The sequence below is a fragment of the Choloepus didactylus genome, chromosome 1 (genome assembly GCF_015220235.1).
Source record: "Choloepus didactylus isolate mChoDid1 chromosome 1, mChoDid1.pri, whole genome shotgun sequence".
Lineage (NCBI taxonomy): Eukaryota > Metazoa > Chordata > Mammalia > Pilosa > Megalonychidae > Choloepus > Choloepus didactylus.
Genome location: NC_051307.1, coordinates 105,970,938 through 105,987,245, shown reverse-complemented (window position 1 = coordinate 105,987,245; position 16,308 = coordinate 105,970,938). Strand labels below are relative to the sequence as shown.

Sequence of the window (16,308 nt, the reverse complement as noted above, 5' to 3'; positions counted from 1 at the left end):
CCTCCTCTGTTTCTGCCTGGAAATAGATCTACTGAATATGAAGAAAAAGTCCTCCCCATTATACAAGGCCTTTTTGATTCCTCAGGGTTTGGATCAGTCTGTTATGTTCTGTGTGGTCTACATAAGTTATGGCTTAGAAGTGCTAACAGACCTGACCTACTTGGTATTGGAGTCAGGGAGAATGGACGGGAAAGGAGCTAGAGAGATTAATCAGGAAAAACAGGGGTCCCAGCATAACAGCTCAGAAATAAAGGGGAGCAAACCTTTGGGGAATAAGAGAAAAGACAGACGAGGGAAAGAGGGGATGAAGGATAGGGGTGAATGTGATAGACCTGCAGCTAAGAGATGTTGGGGAACCAGCTCTGGGGACCTTTCTGAGAGATGCAGCATAGTGCCCAGAGCAGAACTTCTGCAAATGTTCTCTGAGGACACTTGCCCAAAAGAGTCTGGGAGAAAAGGGTTCTGTAATAAATAACTGGGCAATCTTGCATGCTGTGGTCTCTAGAATATCCCCAAGCACACTAATAGATTTGATCTGTAGAAATAGAACGGAAAAAGGAAAGGAATAAAGACTTTTGTAATAATCAGGTAGGGAAGAATCTCAGACAAAATGTGACTAGTTGCATTGATTAAACAGAGGTAACCGACGTCAGAGGATCTTCCTCGTTAGACCCCATCTCTTCCAGGACCTTGCAGTGGCTGGCCTATGAACTCCATACCCTGAGGAGCTGGTATTCGTGTAGTCAAATATGACAGGTTTGCTGATATTTACCTCTAGGAAGGCATACAGGAAATAGCATTTTCCAGGCCAATATGCAAGAAAGAACAGAGCAGAGAACCTGGGTTTTGTTGGAGTGTGCTCTTTGGCATATCTCTAACATTTAAATTTTTTGAAGATAAAAAAGGCAAGAAGTTGGACCTCTGGTTCTCTGGATATCATAATCTTATACTCCTGTTTAGAGAATGTCATTGGTTCATTTTAAGAGAAAGCAAACTGGTTGTGGTGGACCCTATTGTTGATGTTCTGGATGGTTGCAATGTACCTGGTCTGGGAAATGGTCTGCAAAGTTGTTCTTTACAAACATTATCAGGCTTCCATTTCCCACTCTTCCTGACTGGAAATCCAAAGATGGCTTCCTAATTGTTGTCCGGAAGTCTGATGAGGGAGATGGTGGACCAACAGGCTTCTGGGTAATGAGGAAGCATACCTGACCATGACCGAAGAGCACTGAGCCAGCCTCCTGCCCGCACTCTTCAGGCCAGTGTAGATCTGACCCATCTCCATGGCTCCCTCTAGCCCCACCACTTCAAGAAGCTGGTCACCGAGGTCTGCAGAGTGAGACAAGCAAAAGCAGTGCATACACATCGCTCTGTTCCTTTTACTGATTCTGGCTAGAAAGCCTGGTCCCTGAATGGCCAATCCAGATCCATCAATATGCCTTCATCTCCCACTAAACAATTTTTCAATACTCAATCTGCATAGAGCATTTCCCCAAAGGTCCACAAATGTACCTTTTATGAACAGAAGTCCAGTTCTAGTGAAAAAAGGTTTTGATTGAGAATATGGATATGTATCCAATGACACATCAAGAAACTTCTTCAAATGTAGAAAAACATAAATGATGAGCCAGCTATTTCTGAAATAATTTTCACCTGCTTCCCACCCCCCACTGTACAGCTAAAGATACACTTTGGGTTTGGGATTAGGCTAGGAAGGAATGTTGATGAAGATTATTATCCATACCTGGATCAAGTCCCTCTTCTCTGAAAGTTGGAATAACATCTTGGCCCCACTGATGATGACATGGTTAATTTACCTCAAATTTGGCCGGTAGTAAGCCACTGGTGAGCTAACCTTCTTGGACATCCTTGGGGAAATCAGTGACCTCCTTCAGGACACCAGGTGCCTAATCTGAGCCAAGGAAAAGAATATTTCACCTAACACCAGGTTATTCTGGGTCTCCAGTAGAAAAAGAGGGACAGAAACTATGAGTTTTAGGCTCAGAGAGTCACACAGGTCCAAGGGCCTCCCACAGTGGCAGTTACTCTTATTCAGAACCTGGATGGGGTCCTTTCTCACAGTTTCCAAGACTTGAATTATGCCTGCCCAATTTCTTGTGAAAGCAATGGCAGGATTAAGGTTTGATGTCAGGCCAAGGCTCACTTTTATAAAAACACAACTTTTTATTTATATAAACCAGAAGCAAAATAAAGAGGGACATTCTTTAAAAGCTTCCATTCCTTTTTCTACCAAGGCAAATGTACCTTTATCATAGATTGTGGCCATCTAACATCCTACTAATAACAACAAATTAGAATATCGTGTCTATGTTAATGCTTTTGTTTATTTAACAGATGGCTTCTGTCTTCTACAATGCCTCCTGTATAGTGTAATAGTGTTTGTTGAGATTGGCAAAGGTTATATTTGGGTTTGTCTTTACTCTTTCATTTAGAATACTAACTATTGTTTAAAAACACTCTTTTGGTGGATTTTTTTCTAATGAAGACAGTTAAACAGACCACTGGACTGACCGCAAATGTGTCGTCATGCCACAGTCTAACCTAATGATGATCACTGTTGGACATCTGCTGCCAACAGATACACGAATACAAATCAGTGTCTTTCTGTGACAGGCATGTAGATTTTCCCCTCTCTACCCATCGAAACTCTCATTTTCCTTCTCGGATACTACTTTCTTCACCTCTGTGAAAAGTTAACTGTCTCCTTAAACCCTCCATTTCATCTGGATTTGGGACAAGAAGCCATTGTGGGATAATGTTAGTTTAGGAGAATGCTCCAGACTCTCTGAAGGAGTTTATATCCAAAAAAAATGTTGAATGTTTAAACCTCTAGTCACTTAATTAGTTCTCTTCTTACCAAAGAGAGTTGAATAACCATTGGATAATCTTAGCTTACTGTGAGAAACAACCGTGTCATTCTATCAGTGTCTGCGAAAACAGTGTGGACTATGGGAAAGGGGAGGAGGGGAGAGGGAAAAAGAGAGAAGGAGGAGGAGAAGGACAGGAGGAAGAAGAGGAGAAAGGGAAAGAGAATAAGGAAGGAGAAATGAAAGGGAAAGAAAGGAAGGGGAGTGGAGGGGAGGAGATGAGAAAGAGGAAGGGAAAGGAAAGGGGAAGGGAAGAGAGATATGTGTAGAATGTGTTTAGAGGGTGAGGAGGGTGGGCGAGATATGCTGGAGAGAGGATGAGAAAAGGGAAACATAGCTTTTTAGAAGTTTTTCTAGTGGCAGAGAGGCAGATGTCTTGTAAAATGTTGCTCTTTGTTCCAGGCTTTAGTATCTGACAGAGCTGTGATAGCTCAATGTTTTCCCTTCTTGAAACATTCCCTGGTAACAAAATGTTCTAAGAAGTAGGGAACTTAATAGACTCAAGTGTTTCAGCTTTCACCATGCCTTGGTCTTTTAACAAATTTTCCTGTTGAATGGCTTTAACTCTAAAGTTGTTATCACTTCCCACACATTACCTTGCAGCTATCACTTCCCACACATTACCTTGCTTCCTGGCTCTAGAAGAGAAGTAATAAAGGCTGATTTCATTGGCAAGGGGGATGAGTGGGGGGTGGGGGCAAGGGCTGACCCAAATGTGAGACTGAGGAGATAAATGTAGAGGAAGAGGCTACGATCTTGGTACATTTTTTGTCATTCTGCTTTTGAATTTACACTGAATCTTCCCTGGCATAAAGACTAGGATGACTCCTGTTTACTTCTGAGGCAAGGCTTGACTGTCCTTCTACTTGCCTGCCATTGTCTAGCTGATCTTTGTTTCAACTTCCTAGAATGCCTCCCAGGAAGTTATGATAAAGAAATCTATCTAAATTTGTTTCCCAAACTTATTGGACCATAGCACCCTTCTTTTGTGTGATACCTATGGGCAGTTCATGGAGTTAGGTTTCTTTTCTGAACACATTTTAGGCAGTTTTGGCACCACTTTATCCATTTTACTTCCTCTAGTACAGAGATACTTAGGTGCAAATTAATTTGGGAGTTACAATGAAACAAGAATAGAGTGTAAAGCAGTGTCTAGATACACAGAAAAATTGAAGTTCAGAACTCAGAATTCAGGATCAGGACATCTGGTATACCAGGTATTTATTTTACTATAGGCACCAATGAGTCAGAGGGTTGTTTCAGTAATTAATATCTCCATATTGTCTTTACATTCTTTCAACTCATTAGTATTTAATACGGAATGTGCATGCACTATAGTACAACAAAAATTCATTCACTTCCTGTTTCATGTATTTATTCAACAGTTATTGAGTAACAACCAAGTACCATACACTGTTAAGAACAGAGGATACAAAATGTTCTCACTTTTGAAGGACTCTTGACCAAGAGGGAGAAACAGAATTAGATGTAGAAAATGCTATAATTGAACTATAGAAACAAGAACACCTGAGAGATTGATTCTGACTGGGCAAGGAGGGAAGGAAGGCCTCACAAACATTTACAGAAGGCCTTAAAGGATGAATACCAACGTAATTTGCTGGGTTGTGAAGGGGAAGGAGGGAGGACACTCCAGGCTCAGGAATGACCACATATAGGCTTTGATAGCCACAGGATAAAGAAATTCATATAGCAATAAACACACTTGGCGATTTTCTTGGATATTTAAATATTTTTCCCTAAGGAGAATTACTGTCCAGAGAATCTTTTTATTTTTTTTTTTATTTTTTATTTTTGCCAGAGTTATAGGAGAGCCACAGAGCCAGACCTTCAGCACTGTTCTTATTTATTTATTATTTATTACTGTTCTTATTTATTCCTCAGTAACAAAGCATTGTGCAGTGTTTTGCATGCAGCAGACGTTTCATTTGCGCTCACAGGAAAGAAAGAAAGAAGGTAAAGAATGGGAAAATGGAGAGGAGAATGTGGAGGCAAAGGAGGAACAGGGAGGACAATGGTAACTGTTCCAATCTGGCCCACTAGATTCAGCCCTCAGAATGCAATTTAAAAATGCCTATCTGAGCATGTCACCCCCATACCAAAAATTCTTCAGTGGCATCCTGCAGTGATTAACAGTAAGTGCCGAGGAAGAGAAGATGGAATGTGCATTCTCTCACATTGATGATGAAAGAGTGAACTGGGAGAAAACTTTTTGGAAAGAAATTTAGCAAATCATAATGGAAGTCCTACAACGTTCATACGTTTGATCCACTAATTTTCTTCTTTGTATTGAGCACAAAAAAATCATTGACAGAACGATAGTTCATACAAACAAGTTCAATGTGGTGTCATTTATAACGACATCCTCCCTAACTTCTACCTGTATGAGACTAGTTAAATAAATACAGGGTATCAATATGATGGAATTTAAAAAATATTTCTCAGTTATTTTTCTTACAATATTACATGTAAAGGCAGGATATAAACTTGCTTATATAGCATGCTCTTAATTAAGCAAGGATATGAATTTAAAAAAGGACAAATTAAAGAAAAATTTTAACAGTGGTGAATTCTGGGTAATCAGATTCAAGGAGATATTATTTTCTTCTTTATGCTTTTCTGGATGTTTCCTAATTAAGTATGTATTAAAGCTGTACTTGAAAAGTAATTTAAAAAATCTATCAAGTGATCCTCATAGTTGTAAGATGATGTTCAAACTCCCTGGCTTGATACTCAAGGCTCAATCCCATTTGTCAGGGTGCTGCCTCTGCAGCTTTTTTTCCTAACATTTTAGGGCTAGGCACTTGCTCCAGACCTAAAATAACCCATAGTTCCCCAGGTAAACCCTACTGTTTCTTTCATTTGTGCCTTCACATATGGTATACCTCTGTCTGAAATGCCCTCCCCCATTTTCACTAGTCCATCAAAACTCAACTCAAGTGTCATCTACTTCAAGAAGCCTCCCTGGACATCCATGCCTTGACTTCGATACTCCTCATCAAACTTTGCTGGAAAGAAGTGGCAGAAGAAAAAACAAGGGGAAATGATGCTGTTGGCTATAGACAAGAGATGGTTGCAGTAATTACTGTACCACAGGTCTAGGTTGAATCGGGAAGGAGAGAGAGGCCCGAACGAAAAGGAAGAAGGCAAAAAAGAGATCTGATGAGTTCTAAGAAGAGGGGTTCTGAGACAGTGGGAGAGAGATGGTTGGAAAGAGGTGCTGTGAGGAGCTCTGGCTGATGACGAGTTCTACAAATGGCCCCATTGGTGGGCCGCTGAAGTGGAGGGTGGTGATGGGGATTAGAGTCGTGGAGATGTGAGGCTAGGTCGGTGGTTTCCAAACTCTGCTGCATGTCAGAATTAGCTGAGAAGCTTTTAAAAGTAATGATGCCCAGGTTGTCCCCCTATACCAGTTAAATCAGAAGGCATGGGCACGGGAGACAGGCATCAGTATATATATTGTAAAGATAGCCAAGTGATGCCAAAGTGCAGCACCGTTTGGGAACCACTGGGCTAGGTTACTGGGTAGACCATCCCCACAGACCGGTGGTTCTCAAAGTGGTTCTCAGACCAGCAGCATCAGCACCACCCTGGAACTAGTTAAAAATGCAAATTCTCGGTCTCCACCCAGAGGTACTGAGTCAGAAACTCTGGTATGGGGCCCAGCAATCTATATTCTAATAAATTCTCCAGGAGATTTGGAGGCACGCTCAAGTTTGAGAACTTGAGCCCTAGGCAATAAAACTGCCTAAAACTTGCAGGAATTGGAGTGAAGAGCACATAAAGTTACTTCCCAACTGCTTTGATCTAGAGCTTCCTTAGATGAAAATTAGGACAATAATACTGACCTCAGAGTGTGGTTGTGAGAATTAAATGGCCGAGCCTGGAGCAGAGTAGGCCTTCAAATCATATTAGTTTCACTTTCCTTTTCTGCCACATTTACCCTGGTAACTCCCAACCATCCATCCATCCACCTACCTTCTTAGAGTTATGTATAAGAGTCCCTGAACTCTCACTGTTTGGGCTAAAACACTTAAAAAAAAAAAAATCTCCCTTGTTCCTCTTTTTTTCTGTTCCTCATAGTTTTACCCTCCATAAAGAGGCTGGAAATCAGCTGTGCCCCTCAGTCAGTTTTTCCCCCTTAAATTTCTTCCCTGACTTTGCTCCTTTTCCTATTTCCTTTATCTCAACAGTTCCATTGTGTTTTTATTTCTTAGTCCAGGCCACTGCTAGGAGGAGGGGTGGGAGCTCAAGACTGACAACTAAGACCAGCAGAGCACTTGTCCCTAATGGGCACATCAGACCTGCCCAACCCCTTCCCCACCCCAGACTTTTTGGTGGCTCTGGAAGCTGAAGCAACAATATCTACGTTCCTTGGCCAGGCAAGCGAAACCATTCCTTTCTGGCTTTGTTTGCTGCACCAGCATCCCTCTCCCTGAAGAATTCCTGTTTACCCTCCTGGGATCCCCTAGGCACCATGTGTGCTCCTTCTCCGTGCTCTGATAGCATATCTTTCCCAACGACAATTGTTTCTGTACATATCACTCTCCCAACTCTGTTGTGAGTTGAAGGCAGGGACAGGTTCTTGTTTTGTTTATCTTTCCCTAGCAACTGGCCCAGCCCTTGGCATATAGAAGGTTCTTAACAAATGTGTGCTGAATAAACTGAATAAAGTAGATGCTCTAGCGCCAAAAGACCTCCACAGGTTTGGCCTGCAAGAGGAAAAAGACAATGACTAATAATAACGATAACTGCTTGACCAGACCAGACTGTGTCCTGGGCTTTCCATGAATAAATTCACATAGTCTGCGTTAACAGATGATGACAGCCCAGCCTGGTTTTTGCCTGTCTCCCTTCATGTGTAATTTTTAATTTCCTTCTCATCCTGTTTGCTGGTTCACTGTGTTGAAAATCCAGCCATTTTAGGTGCAAGGGAAACTCTGGGGATATGAGTTATTGTGATGAGGTGTCCTCTCTTGTGGTACCCTTGGGAAGCATGGAGAGTTCTTTAGCCTAACAGGGTGCCTGTGCTGTACTCAAGTTTCCCGTCTATCCCATTGCCCCATCCACCAGCACTCCAGGTATGTGGGCTGGAAGGGACCGGAAGAGGGAATCAAGCAACCCTAAATAGAGGTGCTAAAAGCCTGACTATGTGATGAAGCACTAAAGAGTGTCTGAACCATCCCACCGTAGTGGCAAGGAAGCCTGCACCCTACCTAGGGTTTCTGTAATATAATAAAACCTGTGGCTGCTGTCCCTTTACCTGGGTTATAGCAGGTGAACAGAGATGTCAGGTGTCATTCTTTGGGCTGAAATGTTATTGGTTCATTAGCTAACACTAGTTATCTAATGCTGATTGGAAGCTCCTACTAGCAGGGGTATATGTCTGATTACCAGAAATGCAAAAAGGAATTCATCACCACTTAATAAACGGCCTCTGATGGCAAATATGGAGTCACAGAGGCAAAGAAGAAAAGCTGGAAAACACTGAACTAAGTTCTCAAGTTTGGGGCTAAAATCTTAACAGCTGTATCATTTATCCTTTCAGTCTGTTTTCACATCTGTAAAACAGGGACAATAACAAAATCCACTTTGCTGGATTATTTTGAGGACAAAAGAGATGAAGAATGTGAGGGTGCTCTGTAAAATACAATTAGAAATTCCATTATCACAGTGCTGACAGCTGATATGCATTGGTGGTGGGGGTGGGTGGGGTGTGGGACCCTCTTTCTCTCCCAGGAAAGGAAGGCCATGAGCTCAGTTCTGCTCTGCATCGGGCCAGGTTCAGCCCCCACAGTAGATAGTAAGTGGTAGCTGGCAGGCCTCTCTGCAGATTTGGCTCCCCATGGCTGTGGCAGGCATCACCTCCATCTCCTCTCCTGCCTCCAAATTTCCATGGAGATGGGACATGTGCCCTTGGTGGCTCTAGGCCCTGGATGCCCAACAAAGCCCAGCACTAATCAGACATCTGAGCTTTCCCTGGGACTGGCCTGTGGAGATGAAATACTGCTCCCAGTTAAAGAGCTTCAAAGCCCAGTTTAGAAGCATGGCAGCTTGAAAATAGCTGGGGGTGGGGAAGTGGAGACAACCCCCCAAGACTGTTTCCTGATTTGCTGCAGGGGAGGCGGCTTTGGAGTCTTGACCTTGGGCACAAGGGCAGCTAAGGAAGGAAGGCTCTTAACTGGCCAAAAGAAACCTCCTCCACCCCATGTTCCCACCTGGCCTCTAAAAGTGCCAGGCCCTCAGGTATCCAAGTTAATTAATCCTAATTAATTCCTAAAAAATAAGTTCTGATTAATGCTTTCCTTAGAGAGCCTGACTCAGTCACAAGGAGAGAGGTAGAAGGCCCCTTGCCCCTTGCTCATCCCTGGTGTTCTATAAACCCAACATAAAGAATGTGACCCTGCAACATTTTGTGAAGCAAAGAGCAGGAGTTTTGGACAGACTTGGGTTCAAATCCAGCTGCTCAGCCACTCACTAGATTTATGACCATGGGAAAAGTCACTTAATTTCTCTGTCTGTCCTTTATTTGGACAATGTAGATACAAAAATCTGCCCACAGGGTTGCCATGCAGTTTGGAAGTGATGGCATCTAGTGCCCTGCAAGGAGCTGCACATAGAAGGCCCTTAAGATACAGTTGCTGTTGTTGTAATTTTATGTTTCCTTAGAAAGGGATGCCAGGAAGTTCTGTCTTTGCTACATGCAGTGCATGGCCTTCTTCAGATGGCAATGTAACCCAGAGAAGGCAACAGAGGAGGGGAAAGGAATGAGGGAAGAGAAGGATGGGGGGGGTGGGGGGTGGGTAGGAAAAGGAGGAGGAAAAGGGGGCAGGGGCAGGGAGAAACATGCTGAGGAAGAAAAAGCAGAATAAAGCCCCATCAAGGCGTAAATGTGGCATTGAGAGGCCTTTGGCTCTGGGTGATCAGTTGGGAAGGGGTAGGAAGCAGCAGCAGCCAGAAGCCACTGCTTGCTGAAGAGAGAGGCTGCAGGGTTTAAGGCAGGGTGAATGTGTTGGCCAGGTAGGCAGGGACTGGGATTTTGGTCTCTGCTCTGGCTCAGTCTAGTGTGACCTAGAGCAAGCCACTTGCCTCCACAGGGTCCCAGTTTCCCCTGACTGGGGAAAGGCAGTCTATCCACAAGGTCTGTGTGAGCTCTTCCTACGGAAATGGAGGCTGGATTTCCTGAGTGTCTGGAACAAGAGCAGATTGGCAGCAGTCCTCACCTTGCCTCACACTGTGCAGAAGACAGAACGTTCAGCGCAACCCTACACTGTGGCAAGAGAAAGAGCGAGCGCCGGGCTTACAATGGGCATTGTTGTCGTTGGTTCCTGAAAGCCCGCTTGTGTGGTGGGGTGGGGAGGAAGGAATGTTCCCCGGTTCTGTGTGGCTCTCTTCTCTGGGTTTAGCCAGGGCTCTGATGAAGCCTTTGCACACTGGGGAAGGAGGTTTCTAAATGCTTCTGTGCAAAGGACCAGATGCTTCGGAAGGGGGAACAGCAGCGTGCTGCAGAGTTGTGTGGTGGGGAATTTTTCAGGGAGAGAGGATCTACTGGAAATGGCCCTAAAGTGAGGGTCCGACATCTTCATGCCTCTAAGAGATACCAGGGGTGAGAATGTCTGGAAAGGCCTGGGAGGTGGTGGAGCAACAGGGACTTCTCAGCAACACAATCTTATTAAGTGGAATGCTGAATTCCTTAGCTTGAATGTTAAATACTACATGGTGTATTATCTGGCACGACTTTGCATGCTGAATTCAAGAAGCCTCAATTTTAGGTACAGGGTATATAATAAAATAAATCAATTAATGGAGAGATTTTTTAGTCCCCCTCAAACTTGAATCTCAGGCATGATATATATATATGTGATATATATATGTGTGTGCGTGTGTGTGTGTATTACAGAGATCTGCACTGACCAAACTAATCACAGCTCAGAGGAACACAAGCAGGCATCCACTGACCCCCAACAAGGCAAAACAAGAGGAGAGTCCTGATTGGGAGGGATATAGGATTTTTTCTGGTTGTTGGGTCAGAACCAGCCAGTAATAGGGAGGTGCGGTGAGGCAGAGGATGGGTTATACTAGGACTGGGGCTCTAGTTCCAGATCCACCAACTAGCATGACCTTGGACAAGTCAGTTAACCTCCCTGGGCCTTTTTTCGTTAATCTATGAAATGTCTCTTGGGGGGTGCTTTAGGGAATTGAAATGAGATGCTGTATGTAAACTAGTTGCAGCATCCTGTGCTAAGTTCAAGTAGGTGCTTAACAAATGTTGGATGAATTGGCCTGAAATGGGAAAAGAAGGGTGCTGGAGGTGGAGGAGACATAGATGTTTACTTAAGGCACCTATTCTTCTGGTTAGCTTTCCTTCTGTTACCTAATTACTAGACAGAAGCCCCTGGTCATGGGGAGGGATTTGGGCTTGGAGACTGAGCTGGTGTGTGTGTGTGTGTAAAAATCTGGGATCCTGTTGGGTGGTTTGTAGAGAAGGAGGAATCACCATGTGGCAGTGTCTCCCCTACCTGTCCCCCAGGTCCTATGGCTTCTATTTACTCTTTCTTTTGGCCCACTCTCAATGCAAGCCCTTAGAGCTGGAAGCCTAGATTCTCCATTAGCCTCCTAACTGGTCTTCTTGTTGCTAGTTCCTTTCCCTTTCTCTAATCCAAACTGCACACTACTCTCAGATCCTAGCACTCCTGGCTTAAAAACCTTCACCTCTTCCTATCATTCAAAGGATTATGCGCAAACGCCTTGGCATATTACTCAAGTGTCCCTATCTCTCCAGTCTTTGCTTTTGCTACTTTTGTGTGCTAGTGCCCTAGCCCATGTTCCCCTTCTCTCATTCACTACCTTCTCAAATCCTTTCCATCTCCAAGTACTAGTACGTAGTCTATATTTTCATTCATTCATTCATCATTCATTCATTCAATGTATATACATACATCAAATATTTATTGATCATCTCCTAGGTGCATGGCACAGCACTGAGCAGCTGGGGATCAGTTCTGAAGGAGAGCCCTTCCTTTTCTTGCCTCCACATTCCTGTGATACTCATTGTCTCTACTACTCTACAGTGCTTGCCTATTATTGCAGTATTAACATGATTTTTTTAAACATATATTTCTCTTCCTAATGACATTTGGGACTGGGACTACATCATATTCGTATTTTCATCATCTACAGAACTTGGATCCCATTAGGTACTTGAAGGGAGGTTTGAATCCACACTGTATTGTGCATTTTTTGTGTGATCCAGAGCTGGTCACTTAAGCTCACTGAGCCTCAGTGTACTCAATCATAAAATGGATTAAATAACTAAATATGCCACAGGCATGGCTCATAAGTAGGTGCTTAATTATAATCCAATACATGCTTGTTGACTGATCAAGATTAAACATTTCTTGCACAAATTAAAAACAGACCAACAAAAACACCAACGCTCAGGCTGTGCAGAATATGTGGCCAGCATGGAATTTTGCCATGAGTTGGGTCTCAGGAGGGGCCCAATATTAAATGGCTTCAGAGATGCTACAGGGAAACAGCAGCTGGTTTGGGACCATGATGGGGCAAGCAGAAGAAGGAAAAATCTAAGGTGTCTAGTCCTAGTTTAGAAGTTTCTTCTGCATGTGAATAAAATGAAAGTTTCCTTGGCTCAGTGGTTCTATTTTGAGCCTCAAACCTGCTGAGGCAGGAATTAAGTTGGAATGACCCTGGCTTGAACCCCTGTGAGCAAGTTTCTCCTCTGCAGATGTTGAGCAGCCTCCCAAGGCACACTTCTAGCTCACCAGCTACCTCTCTGGTCTTTAGCGGTTAGTGGGGGAAGAGGAGGAGACATAACTGATGTCTGAGAGTCTTCTTGATTCAGGAATCAGCTGGGGAAGAATGAAGGATTACTTCACTTGAGTTTCCAGTGAATTTGAGTTGGTCAGTCCCAGCTAGAAATGGGAAGGAAGAGTAGTGTGGTGTGTGGGGAAAGAATTCTATGCCTGGATATTACGACATGGACTCTAGTCCCAGACCCACCAATTAGTGTGACCTTGGGAAGGTCAATTAACCTTCTTGTGCCTCATTTTGCTAATATGTCTTCTTGGCATTCTTGGGAGAAACAGCAGGATCCTTGAGTACAGTGTGTGAGGATCACTAGGGAATCTTGTTAAAGAACAGAATCTGATTCAACTGGTCAGGCATGGGGCTTGAGATTCTGCATCTTTAACATACTCTTAGGTAATGCCAGTGCTGCTAGTTCATGGACCATATGAGTCTCTAGTGCAGGGTCAGCAAATGATGGCTTGAGGGCCAAATCCAGCCTGCTGCTTGTTTTTGCAAATAAAGTTTTGTTGGAACACAGTCATGCCCATTTGGTTATGCATTGTCTATGGCTGCTTTCATGCTACATTTGCAGAGCTGAGTGGTTGCATCAGAGATCATATAGTTCACAAAGCCTAAAATAGTTACTATTTGGCCCTTTATAGAAAAAGTTTGCTGATCCCTGCTTTAGTGGACTGAGGACTGGTCTGTGTGAGCTGAAAGACTTGGATTTCAATCCAGGGTTGGCTGTGGGCAAGCCTCTTCACCTGGCAGGTTCTTACTTTCCTTATCTAGAGGATAAAAATGATCTTTAATTTCTAAGAGGCTTGATTCTGAGATCTCAATACTTGATAGAAAACATCATAGTTTCTATAGAAACAGGCATCTGAGAACCACCTTGTATGACTTTCATTTGAAAGCTGCATAAAAATACCTGGCCTAACCCTACCAATTCTGGCAAGGCAATCACTGCCAGATGCCATGAGAGGTCTGTGGAAACAGACCTCAGCCACTGCCTAAGGAGAGTCTGCTGGGAATAGAAAGGGGGTCGAGAGAAGGGACATATGAGGACGGGAGGCAGGCCTCCTGGATTCTATACAGGCTGAAGTTGGAACATTGCATTATACACACGAATATCCTTTTGCTGAGCAGCTGACTCAAATATGCTTCCCTAACCCACCGCTCCACATGCTTCTGCCTCTGGGTGCTTTTGGTCATCCAATACCCATAAACTCTTTTGGAGTCTCACAGACTGTGCCAGGCACAGGGATACAGAAGGGACTATAACACGCAGGGCTCCCCGAGGAGCTCTCAGTTTGGTGGGAGAAATGCCATGGAAATAAGTCATTACAGGAGAGTTACAAGAGGCAGCTGTGAGAGGAAATGCAGGAATCTGGGTCTCTAGCTTGGCCAACAGGGGAAGTTATTAACAAGGCAGGGAATGTGGCAGTGGTGGTGGCAGGGAGTGGGTTTTAGAAGAGGAAGGAGGGTGTGTGGAGACAGGGGAAGATAATGACTAGTTTGGGGCATGTTGATTCCAATGTGGGCTGCTTGAAGGATTGCATAACAAAGCTGTGATTAATGGTGAAAAGCAAAGCAGTCTCTCTGTAGGCCTGGAAACATAACAGGAATGCCATGCATGTTGCCATGCTTATTTACCAGAGCAGAGGGGAGTCCTAGTGTCCCCCCCACCACATACCCTGGGCTCTTTATAGCAGCTCCTAGGAGACCTTGGCCAGAAAGACCTCTGTCTCTCAACCTGAATGAGCGGTTAAGACTGTCTTTCTGGTTGTATCTCTACCGAATGGAAAAATTTGGAACCTACAACCCTGGACAGCTCCTGAACCCAAATAGATCCTTCTATTACAGCTTCATACAAGTGAAAAGAAAGTCACGAGAAACAATGCACTGGTGTGCTTGTAATTACTTTGATTTCTCAGCTGGGTGCTAGTTCCTCACCTGGGAGGGCAAATCTAAGAGGTGGCTGGAGGGTGTCCCATTGCCTTACTTTGGGCTTCCTAGAAAATCCACAGGGCACAGTGCATAGGCAGACTAAACCACAACATGCCTGCAGAGTGGTGGAGTCACAGACTTTGAAACTGGAGGGCTTTCTCCTTCCCAGGCAAGCGCTTAGCATCAGGGAGGGCAGCTGCACTCCGCCCGAACAGTGTCTTCGCTCCACTCGGTTGGTGTGAGTACCAACACTGACTGGCTGGCTGTGCTGGAGCCCTGGGTAGCCACAGAACTCTCCTTCTTAGCACTTTCCACCTTTCCTAATTATCTGCCTATCTGTGCGATTATTTTATTGAGGGCTGGCTCCCCCTCTTCCCCAATCTACAGGGACTATGTCTGCTTTTGCTCACCATTGTACTTTGGTGCCTGGCATATGGTAGGTGTTTCATAAGTGTGTGTTGAATACATGACAGAAAGTCTGTTCCCACTGGGGAAAGTTACTCAAAGTGTTTCCTCTACCAACGGTGTCTGGCTCCCTATCTTTGTTAACCAAGAATTGCAAAAATTGTTACCTCATGCAAATCTGGGGGATATTTTGCCCTATCTGCTTAAAACCTTGTCTAGGACATCCCATTTGCAGTTCAAATGGGATTAAAAAGCACTGAGAGGAATGTTGCCTTAATGTCATATAGCCTGAGCAGCCAGGGGTGGGTGACACAGCATCAAGGCTGCTGGCCTATGTCTTGGAAGATAAAAAAGTAAGGACACAGCAGGTTAGGAAGACTGGATTGGGACAGGTGTAGGGACCAAATTTCTGAAGGAGAAGTCAAAAAGACTGAAATCCTAAATTTGGCCCCTTTCTTAGATACTAAGCACCTTCCACTTATAGCCTAACAATAATTCTGACTAATATTGACCAACGACTTGCCATTTTCCTGGAACTCAGCCCTGTGTAGATGATCTCATTTAACCCTCAACAAAATGCTGAGGGAGAGAGACTGTAATTCTTTCTAACATGTAAATTTGAAATGGAGGCTTGAAGAGGTTTGTTGACTCATTCAACATCACGTGGCTGATGGTGGCAAGGCCTGGATCTTCTAAATTCTGGTTCATTATTTAGTTCCTAACTCTACTCTGACTCTCAACTGTGAGTCTGCTAAGCCAAATTTGAATGACTTATTTGAAGATGACTGGGCACATTTTACTTACCAAATGACTTTTTAACGGTTTCATGAAACTAAATTTTCAGTCTCACGAATACATACAACTCTAAGACTTTTTTCTTTTTTTTAACTAAGTGCCTAATTCCTTCCCACTGTGCTAGAAAAATGAAGGCAAGATTCCTTCTCTCTCTCTCCCTCCCTCCAACAAAAATTTCTGGAGAACACATGTGAGCCAGGCAAGGTGTCAGGCTTTGAAGAGACACAAAGATGAAGAAGACATACTTCCTGTTTTCCAGTTACTGGTAGGGGAAAGATATGATGAGGATATAGATGCCTATGAAACAAGTAACCCATAATCAGTGTAGCATTGAGATAGAAGGAAAAATTATGTGCTCTGGGAATTCAGAGGGTGGGCTCATTTCCAGGGGAGCCACCACAAAAGACTTCAGGAAGGAGATGGCTCTTAGGTGGGTCTTGCAGGA

General features: G+C 43.9%; 1 protein-coding gene across 1 annotated transcript in view; it reads right to left on the bottom strand.

Moving 5' to 3' along the window:
* DGKG (diacylglycerol kinase gamma) overlaps positions 1-16,308 on the bottom strand; it is a 204,027-nt gene that overhangs the window by 23,199 nt on the left and 164,520 nt on the right. The window contains exon 23 of the mRNA XM_037838860.1: positions 1,209-1,329. Within this exon, the coding sequence (XP_037694788.1) occupies positions 1,209-1,329 (121 nt within the window). The remainder of the gene's footprint in view (positions 1-1,208; positions 1,330-16,308) is intronic.